The 17,612-nt window shown below is 39.3% G+C and overlaps 1 protein-coding gene across 4 annotated transcripts in view; it reads right to left on the bottom strand.

Annotated features, from left to right (window-relative positions):
• Window positions 1-17,612, bottom strand: part of OSBPL9 (oxysterol binding protein like 9) — a 175,429-nt gene that overhangs the window by 63,559 nt on the left and 94,258 nt on the right. Inside the window, exon 1 of one of the 4 annotated variants that reach the window (XM_081816907.1) lies at window positions 8,038-8,056. The exons of 1 other annotated variant lie outside the window; for it this stretch is intronic. Coding sequence is in view for 1 of the 3 variants with exons in the window: in XM_081816908.1 (XP_081673034.1) it covers window positions 6,605-6,631 (27 nt within the window). In the remaining 2 variants the exon portion in view is untranslated. Of the gene's footprint in view, window positions 1-6,470; window positions 6,860-8,037; window positions 8,057-17,612 lie in introns of those variants that run through there. 2 more of the 4 variants (XM_081816908.1, XM_081816909.1) reach the window with 2 other exon arrangements.

Here is a 17,612-nt window from a genome sequence, read left to right as displayed (position 1 = left end):
TAAATGATGAACTAGTCAGACCAACAGATAGTACTAAAAGGCTTAGACCTCACACAAACCAACCAAAGTAGAACAAAAACAATGCTGAATTGAAAAGAATAGATACTGTAATTGGTTTGACATTTATCCCTTCAAAATTATATATGCCAAAAACAGTTTTTGTATATCTGATTTTAGCTGTCAGTGAACATTACACAGAAGGAACAGGTTCAGTTTTTGCTAAAGTTGTTAAAAGTGTAATATAGGGGCACCTGTGTGGCTCAGTCAGTTGAGCATTGGACTCTTGATTTCAGCTCAGGTCATGATCTCGGGGTTGTGAGATAAAGTCTGGCTCTGCGCTGGGCGTAAAGCCTGCTTAAGGTTCTCTCTTCCTCTCCCTCCCCCCAAAAGTGTAATATAAAATTACCCTAATTTAGTTTAATTGTGGTCACTAATCTATCAAGATGATTTAAAGCAAGACTAGAATATATCAGGACAGGACTTAGTGTTGTTCTCAACTGTATCCCCAAGGCCAGTGCTTGGTTTGTAACAAGTGCTCAATGAAAATTTTGTAAATGAATGAATGAAGGAATTCTGAAATGTGCCTACCTGCTAGCACTTAAGCAATAAGTATTCAAAGAAATTATAGTTAAGTATATTCATGAAAAAAGCATAAATAACTCATTTACTCTAAAGGATTTATTATATTACAAGTATGGATGCTGACTTTTTTATGGCCAACCAGAAGTTTTTAAGTAGAAAAAGAAATTAAATAAAAGGTAAGACACTGTATTGTGCAGGCAGTACAAGAAGCAAGACCAGGCAATGACAATTGACTTGTCCCTCTAAAAACTCATTCTTCTCATGCCAAATCCTCTCACGAGCAGTTTTACACATGCAGGTATCACCTGAACTTTCAAAAGTCTGAGTTACCACTTTGCTTTTACAAAAGACCTTTATCAGTACCTGTTTTCACTAACCAAAAGAAATCTGAAGAGGATATCTGCTTTTACGAAAAAAAGGCAAAAAGCAAAAACAGCATTCAGCATTTGTTTTGCTGCGAGCTGTTACAGAGGCAGTGAATACCCTAAGCAAGAGTGGCACTGCCAAGCTCTTTCTCTGGGAACTACACTCAGCATCTCAGCCATAAGCTGCCACAGCTGTGAACTTTGTGAGCATTTGTGCTTTATCTCAATTTTTTGTGTATCCATTAGCAAGACATGTCCTAAGGTGTTAGAAAAGCCCAAGAGGTTATTTTTAGGGCCTAGGACTGCTCAAAAATCTTTCCATATAAATTAATGGTAATTGCTTCTTCACTTTATACATTTTAACTTAGGAAAGGTTTCACAGGAACACTCTACTTTCCAACAGCAGGGGAAACCTGTACTGCTGCTCTCGGGTTGGAATTCAGTGTTACAATAATGATTTATTCATTGGGTATCTCTTTTGACTATTGCACTGCGCTGGGTATTTTGGAGATGCCAAGATGAAGCAGCTATAGACTCTGCCCTAAGAGTTTCAAATCTCTAAGAGAAGATAAACATCTATCTACAAATAACTGATTCAAGCATGGTAAAATAAGAGTTATAAGAAAAGTACTAAGAGCAGAGGGCAAAGTTGAGGGGATGAGAAAAGTTTCACAGAGGCAGCATTGTGAAGTACAAGATGTGGACACAGATGTGAGGGGAAAAGTATGACAGCAGTGGACAGAGGCTGGGAACAGCATAATGAAATGGAATATTTCAACTTCTCTTTAATGAAGTACCACAGAAATGAGGGCAGGGTTAGGTAAACTAACAAGGGATGCTGAGGTACCCAGGAAATAGGAACCGCAGGAAGCCTTCACCATCCTAAGGCTGAATGAACAAGGAAGGAAACTGTTACCAAGGACCAACTGGAGCTACTCAAAGGACACTCTAGTTATGGTGCATAGGCACTGCTAAAAACATATCAAAACAGAGGAATAAATACCCCAAGAGTTCTCTCTTTTCTTCCTCCCATCTTCTGGCACTGCCTCCCATTAGCTAACCCCAACCAGAATCCAAAGGAGAAAGAAGTTCAGGTGACACAGGCTATAAAGGTCAGCCTCCTGGAGCAAAGAGCAGACAAGGGCAAAGAAGGAATCTGCAGGAAAATGGAGAATAGGGCGCCTGGGTGGCTCAGTCGTTAAGCGTCTGCCTTCGGCTCGGGTCGTGGTCCCAGGGTCCTGGGATCGAGCCCCACATCGGGCTCCCTGCTCAGCCGAGAGCCTGCTTCTCCCTCTCCCACTCCCCCTGCTTGTGTTCCCTCTCTCGCTATGTCTCTCTCTGTCAAATCAATAAATAAAAAAAAAAAAAAAAAGAAAGAAAATGGAGAATAACCAGAAAAGGCATACTTGCAGGCTAAGGGTTAGTATAAGCACAAAGAGAGGCTGGAAAGCAGAAGGAAGCTAAATGAGGAACAATATGCTCTGAAAAAAGATGATATTTTTTATATCCAGACGCTGAATCTGAAAGGAAATAAAAATTAGTGGCTGAACTGGAAAAATTACTAAGGTTTGGGGAGTGAGGAGAGCAATGGATGGAGAGCAGCAGTAGGGTAGCACTCTGGTTTTCTCTAGAGTCAAAAGAGCAAGAATCACTGGGCTCTAATCCTAGTTATTCTAGTCTCTGTGTGACCTTGGGCAAGTCAGTTGGCTTCTCTGAGACTGTTCTCTCCACTATAAAAATAGGTAGAGGTTAGGGGCGTCTGGGTGGCTCAGTCGGTTAAGTGTCTACCTTCAGCTCAGGTCATGATCCCGGAGTCCCAGGATGGAGCCCTGGGTCCTTGCACAGCAGGGAGTCTTCTTCTCCCCCCACCCTCAAATAAATAAATAAAATCTTAAAAAAAAAATAGGTAGAGGTTGTATTAAAATTTTAAGATCCCTTCCAATTCTAGGAGTCTGTGAAGCCAGTATCTCCAGATAAATAACCATGTTCATCAGGTGAGTAAATACCTTACCACATTTGAAAAACCTGGGGTCCACTCCTTTAAAAAAAAACAATTTCATTTCAATAAAGACAATAAGAACTTACAGGTTCCAACTGCAGCCAAGTCCTGCACAGTATGACAAAGAATGTTAAAGAACAAGCAAACTCTATCATTTAGTGTAACCTTGAAACTGAGTGAGAAAGACCAATGCAACCAGATTTTAAAACATGTTTTGGAATACAGAGAATGCAAAGAACCAACCAAGTAAGCAGAATAACTTGACTGAAGTGGCACATTTTGGAAAAAACAAAATGAGGTGCCTGGTCAATACAGCAAAGAAGCAAAGTTCTTAAAGGTGTCTCCAGAAATAAATGAACTCCAATGTAAAAGGACTACAAGTCTGTCTCTGTTTCTCTCTCTCTCTCACACACACACACACCCCAACCATTCCTTTACGACACAAATATTCACTTAATATCTGTTATGTGCCAGGTACTGTCATGGTCTTCAAAGGACATCTTTAACGACAATGCAGAAAACAGCAAATATAATTTCATTACCTAATCTTCTGGAATGAGCTCAAATTTCACCCCTTCCAAGCAACATGTTCTGACTTCCTATGATACTAACTACAGTAGAACTAATTAGTGCTGGTACTGCTATTAGTATTCTTTAAACCATATTAGAGATCATATAGATGGGGGGGAGGATTTGCCTGGGAATCTGCTCACCATTTAAAACACTGTTTCTAAACATTTTCTCCAATCCCCTCTCTCAGGTGTGGCAGCAATCAGGGAGCTTGGGGACTTAGGAAATATTTCTACCTTACAGGGATAAACCTAACTCCAGTACAAGTGAGACAAAGGTTTACACACTTAGAACATCATTAAATCACATATTTTAATCATTTAACAAGCATTCAGTGAGTACCTACTATGTGCCAAGCACTGGACTATGGACAAAGGCCCTGGAGATACAAAGATGAGTAAGGACCTCTGACCTCTAGAGGTTAGGGTGTAATGCAAGAATCAGACATGTGAACAAAAAATCTAGATTACAACCTAGCTGTCTATAGAGATATGAACAAAGTGTTATAGTAGCACACAAAGGATAAGAGTAACTCTAACTGGTCTGCCTGAAGGAAAACATTAAAGAAAAAGTAACATATGAACTGTATGTTAAATGAAGAACTGGAGGTTTATCACTTGCTAGAATTCTGAGCAATTATAATTCCAAGCAAGAGGGGAAAGGTTGTGAAAGGACAAAGAGCTGAGAGGCTAAGTCATGTTCTAAATGATTAATAGTTCACAGTGCTGGAGTGGATAGCTTGGGTAGAGCATCTGCAGCTGAGTTCAGACTAAAGAGAGATAAATTACGACCAGGTCGTGAAGGGCCTTGAAGGGCCTGATAGGCAGCTGACTGGCAAATGGATTCAAAACAGATTTTTAAGCACAGGAATGACTCAGTCTGATTTGATTTGAGATAAAGAGTATAGGTAGAGGGAAGACTAGTTAGAAGGTTTTGCAAAAGTCTAGGTGAGAGATGATGAAGGCCTGAATTAAACTATTATCACGTGGAAAAAGGATAAATCGAAGAGATATTACTAAGGCAAATTTAACAGGATCTGGTGACTAGACATGGAAAATAAGGGAGACGGCCAATAGCTTTAAATGACTAATTGCCTATGTATGGTGGAACTTCAATTAATTAAAATATTTAGGGAGAGATACTTGGCTTAATTATATTTTCAGGCTAAGAACTTTTCTTTCAAACATAATCTTTGTTTAAATCTTTATTGAAAAATCTTCCTATATATAATTTGTACGCTAACCCCATAATAATCATTAAAACCGTCTTTTTCTATAGAATCCTCATAAACATCAATTATCACTCCATACTACAAAGTCTAGACACTGATAAAACTTGACATATCCCAGGGGATATGCTAGGATTTGCTTTTCAGAATATCTTTCTCAAGCAATAGACCACGAACTATATAACTGCCTGATTTTCCAACCAATGGAATAGGGCTGGATCGCAATGCTTTTTCCTGGCTGATCCAAACTTAAATTTCTTGCCCATCTTCTTATCATCTGGGGATGGCTGAGTAGATCACTACTGAATATAATCTTTTTGCATTAAAAAAATACCACCTAGAACTTTAGAAATATCAAAATGGATGTGACCAATAGTCTTTGCAGCCTAGTATTTATTGAGGGGCACTTCAAGCATAATGCCATCTCTGTCAAAAACAAACTCAGGCAGTTGTTAAGCGTCTGCCTTCGCCTCAGGTCATAATCCCAGGGTCCTGGGATCAAACCCTGCCATCGGGCTCCCATGCTCAGCGGGAAGCCTGCTTCTCCCTCTCCCACTCCCCCTGCTTGTGTTCCCTCTCTCGCTGTCTCTCTCTCTGTCAAATAAATAAATAAAATCTTAAAACAAAAAAACAAAAAAAACCCTCAGGACACTTTGGAAACCGATCTGGCTTCTCTGTGATATTTATTTTTCATTTCAGCTCTCAGACTAAAAGTCTGATTTTTGGTGGTTTATATCTTCCCTGAGCTAGGAAAGGTAATAAAGTATTCTTAAGTTGCTTCTGGTTGGGTTGTACAAAAAATGAAAGTTAAAAAAAATTTTAAGAAAATGAGAGATGTTACTATTAAAACGGTTTCATCGCTTAGTGCAATACAGGCAATGTTCTGAAAGATGATTCATAGACACTGGACTAGAATTTCCAATTTAAATTTCACTACAAAAGTTCTTAAAACTGTAATTACATCTCTAAACATCTCTGCTAAAACCTGGGAGAAATAATTACTTGATTTGTTTTTAATTTCCTGAACATAGCTAAACATAAAAATTTGACAAGCAAAACCAAATGTTACTTCAAATGAGCAAAAACTTTTCTGCTTCAATACATTTCTCACTCATAACAAAAATACTTGTGAAGTACAGTATGAATGCTGAAAAAAAATGCATGATTCAAACATGCTTCCTAGACTATTCATTATACTCAACTTTCCATAACTGAGCTGTACTGAGAAACTAAACCTTTCCCTCCAGTTTTTATGAGAACCTCACACTATTCCAAAGTTTTCAGTTTTTTGCACAAGCTACTCAAGAAGCGTAAAACCACTCCCCTCCCCACACACATACTCACAAATAATAGCGCCTATAATTATTACACACAAAGGTACTAGGCCAGGCTGGAAGAACACAGTGCCAAAAATAAAACAGAGAATGTTTGGCCCGCAACTGGAGCCTCTATCAATGGGCAACTGGTCAAAATTAAGCTTTCATATTACGGGAAAGCTTAACTTTTGTATTTATAGCTTGCGACAGCTTTCGAAAAGGAAAGTGAGTTCCACAAAAATGAAAAAAAAAAGGGGGGGTAGATGCCCTCTTCCAGTCTGGTTTGGTGGCGAATGACCTCTCGGTGAAACAGGAGGCCCCTAGCCTCACCCTCCAACCCATCTCGGCTGAAGAAGTGAGGAGAGCTCCCCGAGAAGAGAGGGCCTGGGTGGCCACATCGTCCTACTCACCCCAGAGGGCAGCGGAAAGAAGGCAGGGAGAGAGCGACATTCGGGGCTACGGCCCGGCCGGGCCAGACAGCAGGGACCCCGGGGACTCAGGGGTGGGGGCCGGCCCCTTTCCCAGACCCTCAGGGTCTACTCACTCCGCAAGTGGCCAGCAAGAAAGCCATTCGCCAAGGCCCCCGCCCTCTATGCCTCCAGGGGAGGGAGTCGGGGGCCGCTTCCAAGCACCCCTTTTTTCTCCCTCAGGCCGTATCCCCCACACTGCAGTGAAGTCGATCCACTCAGGTTCAGCCGGTCCCCCGGGACACCCCCCCACCCCCGTCCGGGCCTAGGGGCCGCAACGATTGGCTGGCCCTGGCGGCTCCTGGCAAAGAAACCCCTGGCGATTGGCCATAGGTCACCTGCTGTAAAGGAGGTGAGCGAATGACGATTGGCCGTTAGGCCAATTTTGGGTGGAGGGGAGGGAGTGGGCCACCCGCGGGAGGGAGCGGGAGGGGCCGGTAGCAGCGGGTGGGCCCAGGAGAGCCCAGCTCCGCGTCCCCCCCGCCCCGGTCCGGACCCAACCCCGGCTGCCTCCACACGGCGCCCGGGGCTCGCCTTGGGGACTCTGGGCTGGAGACCCAAGCCCGCACCAGGACCTGTGCTTCGGGACATACAGCTGCTGCCAGCTTAGCTCACGCCCTCCCCAGGAAAGGGAGGTCCTTGCTCAAGGGAGCTCTGCTTGGCTTCAGAACTTCAGCCCTGGGAATTCCCATAACGTGGCGACTGGGGAAGGACCCCTCACAGACGAAAAACTGCTTCACTTACACCCACCGACTTCTAGTTCACTGTCCCTAAAATTTTGGCAGCTGTGGAACCAAGTTTCATCTCGATAACTGCTTTTGCTTACTTCCGGAAAGTTGTTTGTGTCGCGTGGGGCGGGGGGGGGGGGGGAGCGGAGGGGAGGAGGATACTTTCTCAGTAAACAAAAGCATGGGTGCCTTGTTTTATAAATCCGGGAAACTTCGTGGGTCTGCTGTTATGCCACAGCTCCAAAAGGAATGTAGGTGGCTTGTGAAGATGCTTCAAGAAACCAAATGGCATAACTTCAAATTAGATCAAAAGCTCGGACTTAAAGGATCTTAACAGAAACTCATCCAAAATGCAGGAAATAACAGACATAAATAATTAACTTACTGCTCTGGAGGCCAATCTCCTTTTCTTTCTCTTACTATTTTTCCTCCCGGTTATTTATACATCTGCAACTCTATACTAAATTCCTAAGCATCTAATTTTTGTAGCTCTATTGCTAGCCCCTACAACTAGCATAGTGTGAACTGCACAGAAGGCTCGATAAATGCTTGCTACACTCTAGGTTAAAGATACCTACAGTTTTATGTAATTTTTTTCAAAATGCTCAATACCAAATGCACTCTCTTCTTGCCATACCCACTCCTCAAAGCCTGGTCTTCCCATACTGCCTCTATATCAGTAAAGGAAAGCCACTACCGTCCACTCTAATATGCAAACCATAAACCTAGCAGCCCATGATGCCTCCCTCATTCCATATTCAGTCCATCAAGTTCATTTTTACCTCCTCAATATATTCTCCATTATGTCCACTTCTCTCCATTACCACCACTCAGTCATAGGTCTGGGCCTCTTGGAATAAACTTCCTGAATCCACCCTAGATCCTCCCTTTTTTTTTTTTTTTAAAGATTTTATTTATTTATTTGACAGGGCGCCTGGGTGGCTCAGTCGTTGAGCGTCTGCCTTCGGCTCAGGTCATGATCCCAGGGTCCTGGGATCGAGTCCCACATCGGGCTCCCTGCTCAGCGGGAAGCCTGCTTCTCCCTCTCCCACTCCCCCTGCTTGTGTTCCTGTTCTCGCTGTCTCTCTCTGTCATATAAATTTAAAAAATCTTAAAAAAAAAAGATTAATTATTTGACAGAGAGAGACACAGCGAGAGGGAACACAAGCAGGGGCAGTGGAAGAGGGAGAAGCACGCTTCCTGTGGAGCAGGGAGCCTATGCAGGGCTCTATCCCAGGACCGCGGGATCATGACCTGAGCTGAAGGCAGATGCTTAGCGACTGGGCCACCCAGGCGCCCCCAATTCATTCTTAACACTAGAGCCACAGTACTTGGTTTCCAAAGCCAATTTCATTACTCCCTCATCACCCCTTACCACAACCAATTAAAGAACTTCAACTGCTTTCCACTGTGCTTAGGCTACAATTCAGTCTTTAACAATGGCTTACAAAGTTTAGCCCTACTTACCGTCTAGCTCCATTTTACACCTTGCACTCCCTCATTTTCTGCACTACACACAATGACCTTTTTCAAGTTTCTTCAATTTGCCATGAACTTTCCAACCTCAGGGCCTTGACACAGGCTGTTATTTCTGTGTTTTACACTATCCCCTTGACACCAATCCCTTCAATTTACGGCTATTCATCATCTTGTCCTCCCCACCTATGTGAATTCTTCCTATCATATGTTCTCATGGCCTCTGCAACTCTCCTTATCACAGCTGTAATTTTATGTGTACTTGAGTTATTTTTCATTAACCTTATTGAGTTATAATTTACATATAATAAAACACATCCGTTTTAGATGTACAGTTCAATATATTTTGATAAATGTATGCACACATGTAATCACCACCACAATTAAGACAGAACACTTCTATCATCCCCAAATTTCCCTAATGGCCCTCAAGCAGTCAATTCCACCAACCACTTCTCTGCTTCCTATCTAACTGCATTATTCTTTCATTAATGTTATGTTCATCACTAGACCGTAAGCTTAATGAAGCAAGGATCTATCTGATTTTGTTCAACATTATATCCTCAGTATTTAGCTACATGCCTGGCACATATTAGTGCTCAATAATGGATTTCCTATGATAATAGGTTCTGAAAATAAACATCAACTATATGATAAATATCAATTAAACTATAAACAGTGATGTAGAAAAATTCATTAATTTTGCCAAATGGACAAGGTCAATGTCTAACAACTTCCACTAACACCCTTTAAAGTTCTCCTTTAATACCTGCTTTTCTAGCGGTTAATTTTGTGTCTAAGCAGCCCAAAGGATGTAATTCAATACTGGCTGATCTAACAGTTCTCCAGGTCAGGGAAAAAGGCCTACAACTCTAATTCTGTCTCTGTACTGTACTGTTTGAGTCCATAAGAGACATAATACTCATTTATATCATTCTTGTTTATCAGGTCCTTCATGTGTTTATCTCCCCAACTAGACAAAGAAACCCATGAAAGGTCATCAGTGACTTCGTATTTAACAGTGCTTACCAAAGTATTAGATTTTTAAAGTGTCCTCCACATCACCCATCATTATCATTATCATCATCATCACCATCATCATCATGGGTCAGTAGTTTCAAAATCTAATGCACTGTCATTTTTGATAGACTAGTGTAAATAGTAAAGTTCAGTAAAATTTTAGCAGACCCAATTATCATTAGTTTTTTATTAATAGGCTTAAGTGTTAAGATTAGGGGTAATGGCAATAGAGTATATGATTTACAATGGTCTCTTAATACAACTGAGTCTTCCTCAACTGCATATATAAAACTCTAGGTTCTAGCTACCCATTTAAAGAGGTCACAGCTACAGCCCAAAATCTACCTTTTCACAGTTTCATGCTAGAGATAACTATTTGTTACAGACATGTAGTTCTCATTTCCTAATCCTTGTATAAAGTTAGTGTGCATAAAAGATGTAGCATTTAAAATGAAAAGTAACTACAAAATACAAGGCAACTTCACCCAATTTATCCCAATAAATTATAAGACTTCTAATCAAATTTGGCAACTCAAGTGTTGTTTTTTTTGTTTTGTTTTTTTTTTTAAACATCTACAGGTTACTTCAGAAGAAAGATAAGGGACCAATGCCTTAAACCCATATATAACAACTGATTTCCAACGTATGTATTAAAAAAAACCAAAAACTTCAATACTTATCTTTGAACTACGTAACTAAGTCTATTACATGATTAAATTAAATTAGTACTTTTTCTGTTTTTGTTCAAAATAAAGAAGAATACAATAGGATGATTAAGAAGACAAAAAACAACCTGAGAAAAATTAAAATACTAAGATTCAGGGTGAGGGGGTCTTTCAAATGGCAAGTCAAGCAAAAATAGGCCAACTTTACCTACAGCTATTAAGATGAAAAGAAAATTTTAACCAAATGGAATTCATGCACTACTTTCAAAAATATTATTTCTGCTAGAGAGCCCAATAATGTTTACCTATAAATCACATTTTGCTCTGGTGTCACCTAAGACATAGACAACAAATACTTTTGGTAGCAACAGAAGCAAAAAAAGAAGCAAAATAGAAGGAAAAATTCAGTTTCCCTATGAATTTACTTTGTAACTCAGGCCAAATGACTGGAACGGATAACATTAAAGGACAACTCTTGGAAGGAGGATATGTAGCTCCACTATTTTGTCTGACCAGTACCTGAAAGTCTCAAAACTAAAGTCAGCCAATAAATCTCCACATAGAAACTTCGGCCATATGGAATAAAAACACCACTTGCCATACGGTAGAAGCAGTCCTTACCATCTCATGATCAAGGTGACCATGTTCCAAAAGTTTGTTTTATTTGCAATTCTTAATGCATTATCAGACTGAAGAATTATTTTATTCAAAGTTTGGAAAAAACACCCTCTATAAACCTCATAATGGCTATGATAGTGTACTGCCTTGTTCACTAAGTATCTCCTCCACATAGGGACTGACATGTAGTAGGTGCTTAATTAGGTCTCTTGAATGAATGAAATGCCAGGTACTATAGTATGAAACAGCAGTTTAAACAAATAAAAAGGCTGAAAATAGCTAGTCTAGCAAGCAGAACAGAGAGAGCAGAGAGACAGAAGGCTGTTGTTTTTCTGTATGAGCCTTTTAGTACTATTTAATTTTAAAAACTTATATTGGGCACTATTGCCCCAATTTTTACACATAAAATCCTGCATCAGTCACTTAACTTTCTTCTGAAACAATTTGTAGATTTCATTAAAAACACATGAGTTAAAAACAACAAAAACAACACAAGTTGTTAAATTTGGTTGGAAGTACAGAGCTCCTTGCCACAAGATGGGTGAGATGGCTTTGTATTCCGTAATTACTCTTCATTTTAAATGCTCTAACTTTACCTTAGGAAGTTAACAAATGAGAACCATGTGTTTATCTCTAAAGAAAGGGTGTGGGAAACACTACTGCTTTTATTTTATATACTTCTGCATAGTTTAAAATTTTTTAGAAGCATGACTTATGTCATTACTTTAACAGTTTTTTAAAACTTCAATCCTCATGATTTTTATTTTCTACTTTATACTAGACTGAGCTCTGTAAAGACAAGGACAACATGTCATTTATTCACAATATCCTTTACAACTAGTGCATGGAATACATTAAATACATATAAGTATTTACCAAATGCATAAAACTTTTTTGTATTGTCCATATGTTCTGAATTGAACATGCACTTTTTTTTTAAATTTTAAACTTTATTTTTATACAGAGAAGGCAGGAAATATAAGTTCTAAAAGATGTCCATAAAAACACACAGTTAAGGTAAATTTCTGGCAGTTAAAGGAATAACCTTTAGCAACTATAAAACTGGACCACTTGTTCTTATTTGTTTCCCAAGAGTTCAAGATAGATGGAACAACAGAACTGAATAAAAAATGAATCCTAAAATCCTAAGTTCCAACTTAGGAGCCAGAAATTCATCTGCCCTCAGTAATAGCAATGACACTGGTAACAACCCTTAGGGGAATTCTCCTTTGTTATGGGAAACCCAAGTATTACTGGCTACTTCTCCATACCGTTTACCTGTGGAAAAGGTGACACATCTATATTGCAATCATTTTCTTGGAGTAACAAAGCATTTCAAGGGAGAAAAAACACATCTATTTTTCTACATGACACAAAAATAAAATCTTAAGGTGGTAGGAGAAAACAGATCTTTACTGAAAAACTGAAATGTTCAAAACACTAATCTTCAGTGAAGTAGCTTAACACTCGAGAATAGTACTCAAAAGATTTCAGTTAATTTTAGTTACCCAGTTAGACACATGAGCCATTATCAAAAAGAGGGTAGAATCAAGGTATCCTAATACTAAAGATTAATTTCTCAGCTACTATCCCAAATTTCACCTTAAATATAAATTTGTGTTTGTCTATAACAAAAGTTTGGCAGATACGTAATTAACTGAAGTATCTAATTTTGAAAAAAAAAAGCTTCAAAATGGGTCTATTATTTTTTCAGCTTCAATGATTTGCAATCTGAATTCTATCACTTTTCCTTTATGAATAATGATGTTTTACTCACAGATTCAGGGGTATTTCTGGTGAGGTTTCTAACAGCCCTCTCTATTCCCCTCAACCATATTCTTATACAAGGTATCCCATGTCCTTTCCTCTCTAGGGCCTTGAGATCAAAGCCAATGGACAGTGAATGTATAGTAAAGGGCAAAAATTATAAAATTACAAGACAGTAGCAATGAAATTCCAATTTGATAACCGCCTAAGATGCAGTCTACAGTGACCTACATAAACTTATATAGGCAAGGACAATTATAGCCCAATTTCTTGGCCCAAACAACAACCACAGAAGCCATTTGGTATAAAATTCTTTTGAATATCAACTAAGTTATAGCATAAAAGCAAAAAACGTAAAGGTCTATATTACTCAATTAGTATACATCCACATGAAGGTTTTTAAATTGGGATCTAAAAAAGTATTTACCATATTCTTTTATGTTTTCATTTTGATAACCTACAGAAATCTGTATAACCACACTGAATCATCTCAGTAACAACCTTAAATCCAAGTGGTACCAAGTTACTTCGTTGTCCGTTTTTGTTTATGATCAAGTTGGCACCAAGTACTACTACTTGTCACAGAAGAGCCTTGACCATGAAAATGACATAGGTGTGAACTGAAGGCCAAATAACCTCATAGGATGTGATGTACAAATGAAGGTTTCCCAGTAGTCAGAACAGAGAAAAGTGGCATGAGTCATAATCCACAGTAGTGTACTCATGTCAAACTTAAAAAAGTACACAGTAGTGTACTCACGTCAAACAAACTAAGAGTCAGTACCATTTTTTTTTTAAAGATTTTATTTATTTATTTGACAGAGAGAGACACAGCAAGAGAGGGAACACAAGCAGGGGGAGTGGGAGAGAGAGAAGCAGGCTTCCCGCTGAGCAGGGAGCCCGATAAGGGGCTTGATCCCAGGACTCTGGGATCATGACCTGAGACGAAGGCAGATGCTTAACGACTGAGCCACCCAGGCGCCTCGAGTCAGTACCATTTTCATATTGTAACATGGTGACCCGTTTTTACAAGGCAGTATCATTTATCACATTAAATAAATGTTGATTTAGATTTTATTGCTTTGTGTTTGGTTTGTATTTCACTTGCAATTTTCTTTTGGATATAAATTTAGTTCTATATGATTTTAAATCTAAGAAGTTTGTACCTAGCTTTAATTGCCCACATTAAATAACATGATATATATAATATTTTAAACACTGGAATTCTGGGCATGCAAGAGTTTTTTACTAAAATAGGCCCAAGTTTACTGAAGTTTATACAACTCTTTTTACATCTGTATGATATCCAGGCAAGTTGCTATGATTCACTATACTTTGTATAATATAGGACGATACTGCAAAACCTACATGATGTAGCATCCTATCTTCTTCCAGTGATAAATCCCTTTGCTAGGCAATCTCTCAGCATTTAGTTCATACTAAAGCTTACTAGGGCAAATTAAGAATCTGAAAGGTTTCCCTCCATTAATCACTATCATCAAATATCCACTGAAGACTTCTTACAGGCTAACAAGAAGGGATTAAGAAGCTCAAAAGCACCTCTGCCCCCTCTTCAAGGACTGTCCTAATTTAATTGGGTGTAAATACATGAAAAGATAACAAAAGCTAACATACAAGTTTAGAATGACTACTGGAAACTCAACTTCCATAGGAGTTGAAAGGAGAGAAGATTTTAGTTGTCTTCTCCCATCCTCAGACTATCCTAATTGCAATTTTAAGATACCCACAGAAGGGGCACAGTCAATTAAGCATCTGACTCTTGGTTTCAGCTCAGGTCACGATCTCACAGGTCCTGGGATCGAGCCCTACTTCGGGTTCCACGCTTAGCATGGAGTCTGCTTAAAAGATTCTCTCCCTCTGCCCCTCCCCCAATGTGTGCGTACAGTCTCTCTCAAAAAAATAAATAAATCTTAAGATACCCATAGAAGAGCAAGAACAACAGGAAAAGAAGAGAGGAAAGATGGAAGGAAAGGGAAAAGGTACAAGACATGCTCTAAATGAATTTACTGTTAAATAAATATTTATGAATACCTTTACCATATAAGGTGTAATGTGCTAGAGATATTATAACATCTTAACACAACTACTTGACTGAGGTTTTATACCTACCTTTAAAGATCAGCTAAGGTTTAAAAGAGGTTTAAAACAAGTTAAGTACTTATCCCACATTATATATCTAGTAAGATGCCAGAGCCAGGACCCAAGTCCTGGTCAGCCTGGCTCTAAAGATTTTCTACTGTAATATACTGTTTCTTAAACCATATTCAGCAGGTTAGACAGGGACTGTTGAGCTTGGCACAGGTACAATGGGAAAAATACTATCAAAAAGTTAGGTTCTCTCTTGCCTCATGAAACTTATAATCTCAAGTGGGCAATGAGTTATATAATAATGTATTATTATAAGAGATAATGCATGTGAAGTCCATGCAGTTCCTGGCACATAAGAAGTGCTCAAATATTAGTTGCTACTGTTATATTATATACCAGAATGCTATATGGGCTACACAGAAGGGGAAATTACAGCAGAGGTTAAAGAGGTAAGAGACTATTTTTTATTATAGTGATAAGAAAGAGATGAAATGAAGAGGTAATATGTACACTGGGTTTTGAATGACTGGAATTAATCTTACAGTGGCAAATTTGAGGACTGGGGATGGTGAGGACTTAGAGTAGCATGAGTAGAAGCATGGAACCAGAAACATGTAGGAACAGGAGGTGGAAAAGGCAGGTTGGCATCAAATCAAAGAGAGCCTGAAATCCCCTAATAAAAAGTTTTACTTTATCCTACAGCAAATGTAAATCATTAAAGGTTTTTCACTGTTATAGATGCCATAAGGTCATTTATTAAAGGTATTCTTTTATAAGATGAAGAGAATAAATTCAGGAAATATATGAAGGCACCAGAGATAGTTAAGATGCAACTTATATGACAGTCAAAGTGAACATCAGAGGAGTGTGAGAGATCCTATTAACAAAAGACACCACACACACACACACACACACACACACACACACACACACCCCACCCTCCCCCAGATTTGGCAGTTTAGAAGTTATCACCCAAAAGGACTCTCAATTTTCAAACTTCAGTGGCTCAGAGAATAACACTGTCATTAATAGAAACAGAAAAATGAGATAAAGAGATGGGTTTGAGGAGGAATGAAATGATAAGTTCAGTTTTAGTCATGTTGAGGTTGAGTTTCAGGGAGCCATCTAACTGGCAAAATCCAAAAGGAAAGAGTGTGGGACTAAAGCTAAATATGAAAAGATATATATATATAAAGAAGGGGAGTGGTGTGGAGGGAAGGAAGAGTCACCTACACAGAAGCTTTAGCTGAATCCATGAAAATGGTGAGGACTACTGGGAGGGAGAGGGAGTAAGGTCATAGTCTCAAAGGAAACACCATGTAGTCACGAGTATGGGTGTTGTATTAACTCTGGGAAAGAGTAAGAATGTTTTTCTTTGAAATATGCAAAGCAGAGAAAGTAAGTATAGGTGAAATTACTAAGAACTATCGAAGACCTTTTTCTATAAAGAAGGGAGCAGGCTGTATTAGATACTGAAAGCTAATGAAAAATATTCCACTGTGGGGATTTAACTGAAAATCAAGGAGTCAATAAGAAGACTTTGAATAGTTATAGAAATCCAATTAAAGTTAGACAAAATTTAAAAATTGTGATATATACAGCCATCTCAATATTATGACCTCTAAGAGTACTAGAAGCAGAGAAACCAGACAGTGGGGCCCTGGGGAATGGAAATGAGAATGGGACACAGTACAAAACATCCAATGACAAAAAATTCAGTAAGTGATAGCAAAATCAGTGTTGAAGAAGCAGATACAAGATCTACACTGGAGGATGACATAGGCAAAACTAGAAAGGTACTAAATGGCCAGGAAAAATGGAGAAGTAGAGCTCAGACCAAAATGAGAGAAGAAAAGTTCAGAAGTAAAGTGATAGAGGGTGAAGGTAAGAAAACTGTGGTCAAAGAGAAAATACTTTTAGGGGTGCCTGGGTGGCTCAGTTGTTAAGCATTTGCCTTCGGCTCAGGTCATGGTCCCAGGGTCCTGGGATTGAGCCCCGCATCGGGCTCCCTGCTCCGTGGGAAGCCTGCTTCTCCCTCTCCCACTCCCCATGCTTGTGTTCCCTCTCTCGCTGTGTCTCTCTCTGTCAAATAAATAAATAAAATCTTTAAAAAAGAGAGAGAAAATACTTTTAAATTCAATTATTTTGGAGGTAGTACAGCCCTCAGTAATGACAAAGCCAAAGCAGTATAGTTTAATGGTTAAAGTAGAGATGAAATTCAATGGAAAAGGAGGACATGTAAATGCCCTCCATGCCCATTTGGAAGAGAGTTCCATGAGTTCCTACTCCACAGTGCCTGAATGGAACACTATACATCTCAAAGTACTCGATAAACAGCAATGGGAAAGCAACCTATACGTCATCTGTTCTTTTGTTCATTCCTTCAATTATTTCTTCATCTAACAGTTACTGAGCACTCTTTAGAATGTGAAGTACTGGGCGCCTGGGTGGCTCAGTTCGTTAAGCGACTGCCTTCGGCTCAGGTCATGATCCTGGAGTCCCAGGATCGAGTCCCGCATCGGGCTCCCTGCTCGGCAGGGAGTCTGCTTCTCCCTCTGACCCTCCTCCCTCTCATGCTGTCTCTCATTCCCTCTCTCTCAAATAAAATAAATAAAATCTTTAAAAACACAAAAAAAAAGAATGTGAAGTACTAAGAGTGGAAATAGTGAGAGCAGTTTCTTTAGTAACAACAGCTAAAGTCT

This window comes from Leptonychotes weddellii, chromosome 4 (genome assembly GCF_054177405.1).
Source record: "Leptonychotes weddellii isolate Sample4059 chromosome 4, ASM5417740v2, whole genome shotgun sequence".
In the NCBI taxonomy this organism is placed as follows: Eukaryota; Metazoa; Chordata; class Mammalia; order Carnivora; family Phocidae; genus Leptonychotes; species Leptonychotes weddellii.
Note: the sequence above shows the minus strand (reverse complement) of the source record. Positions and strands in the feature narration are given on the sequence as shown.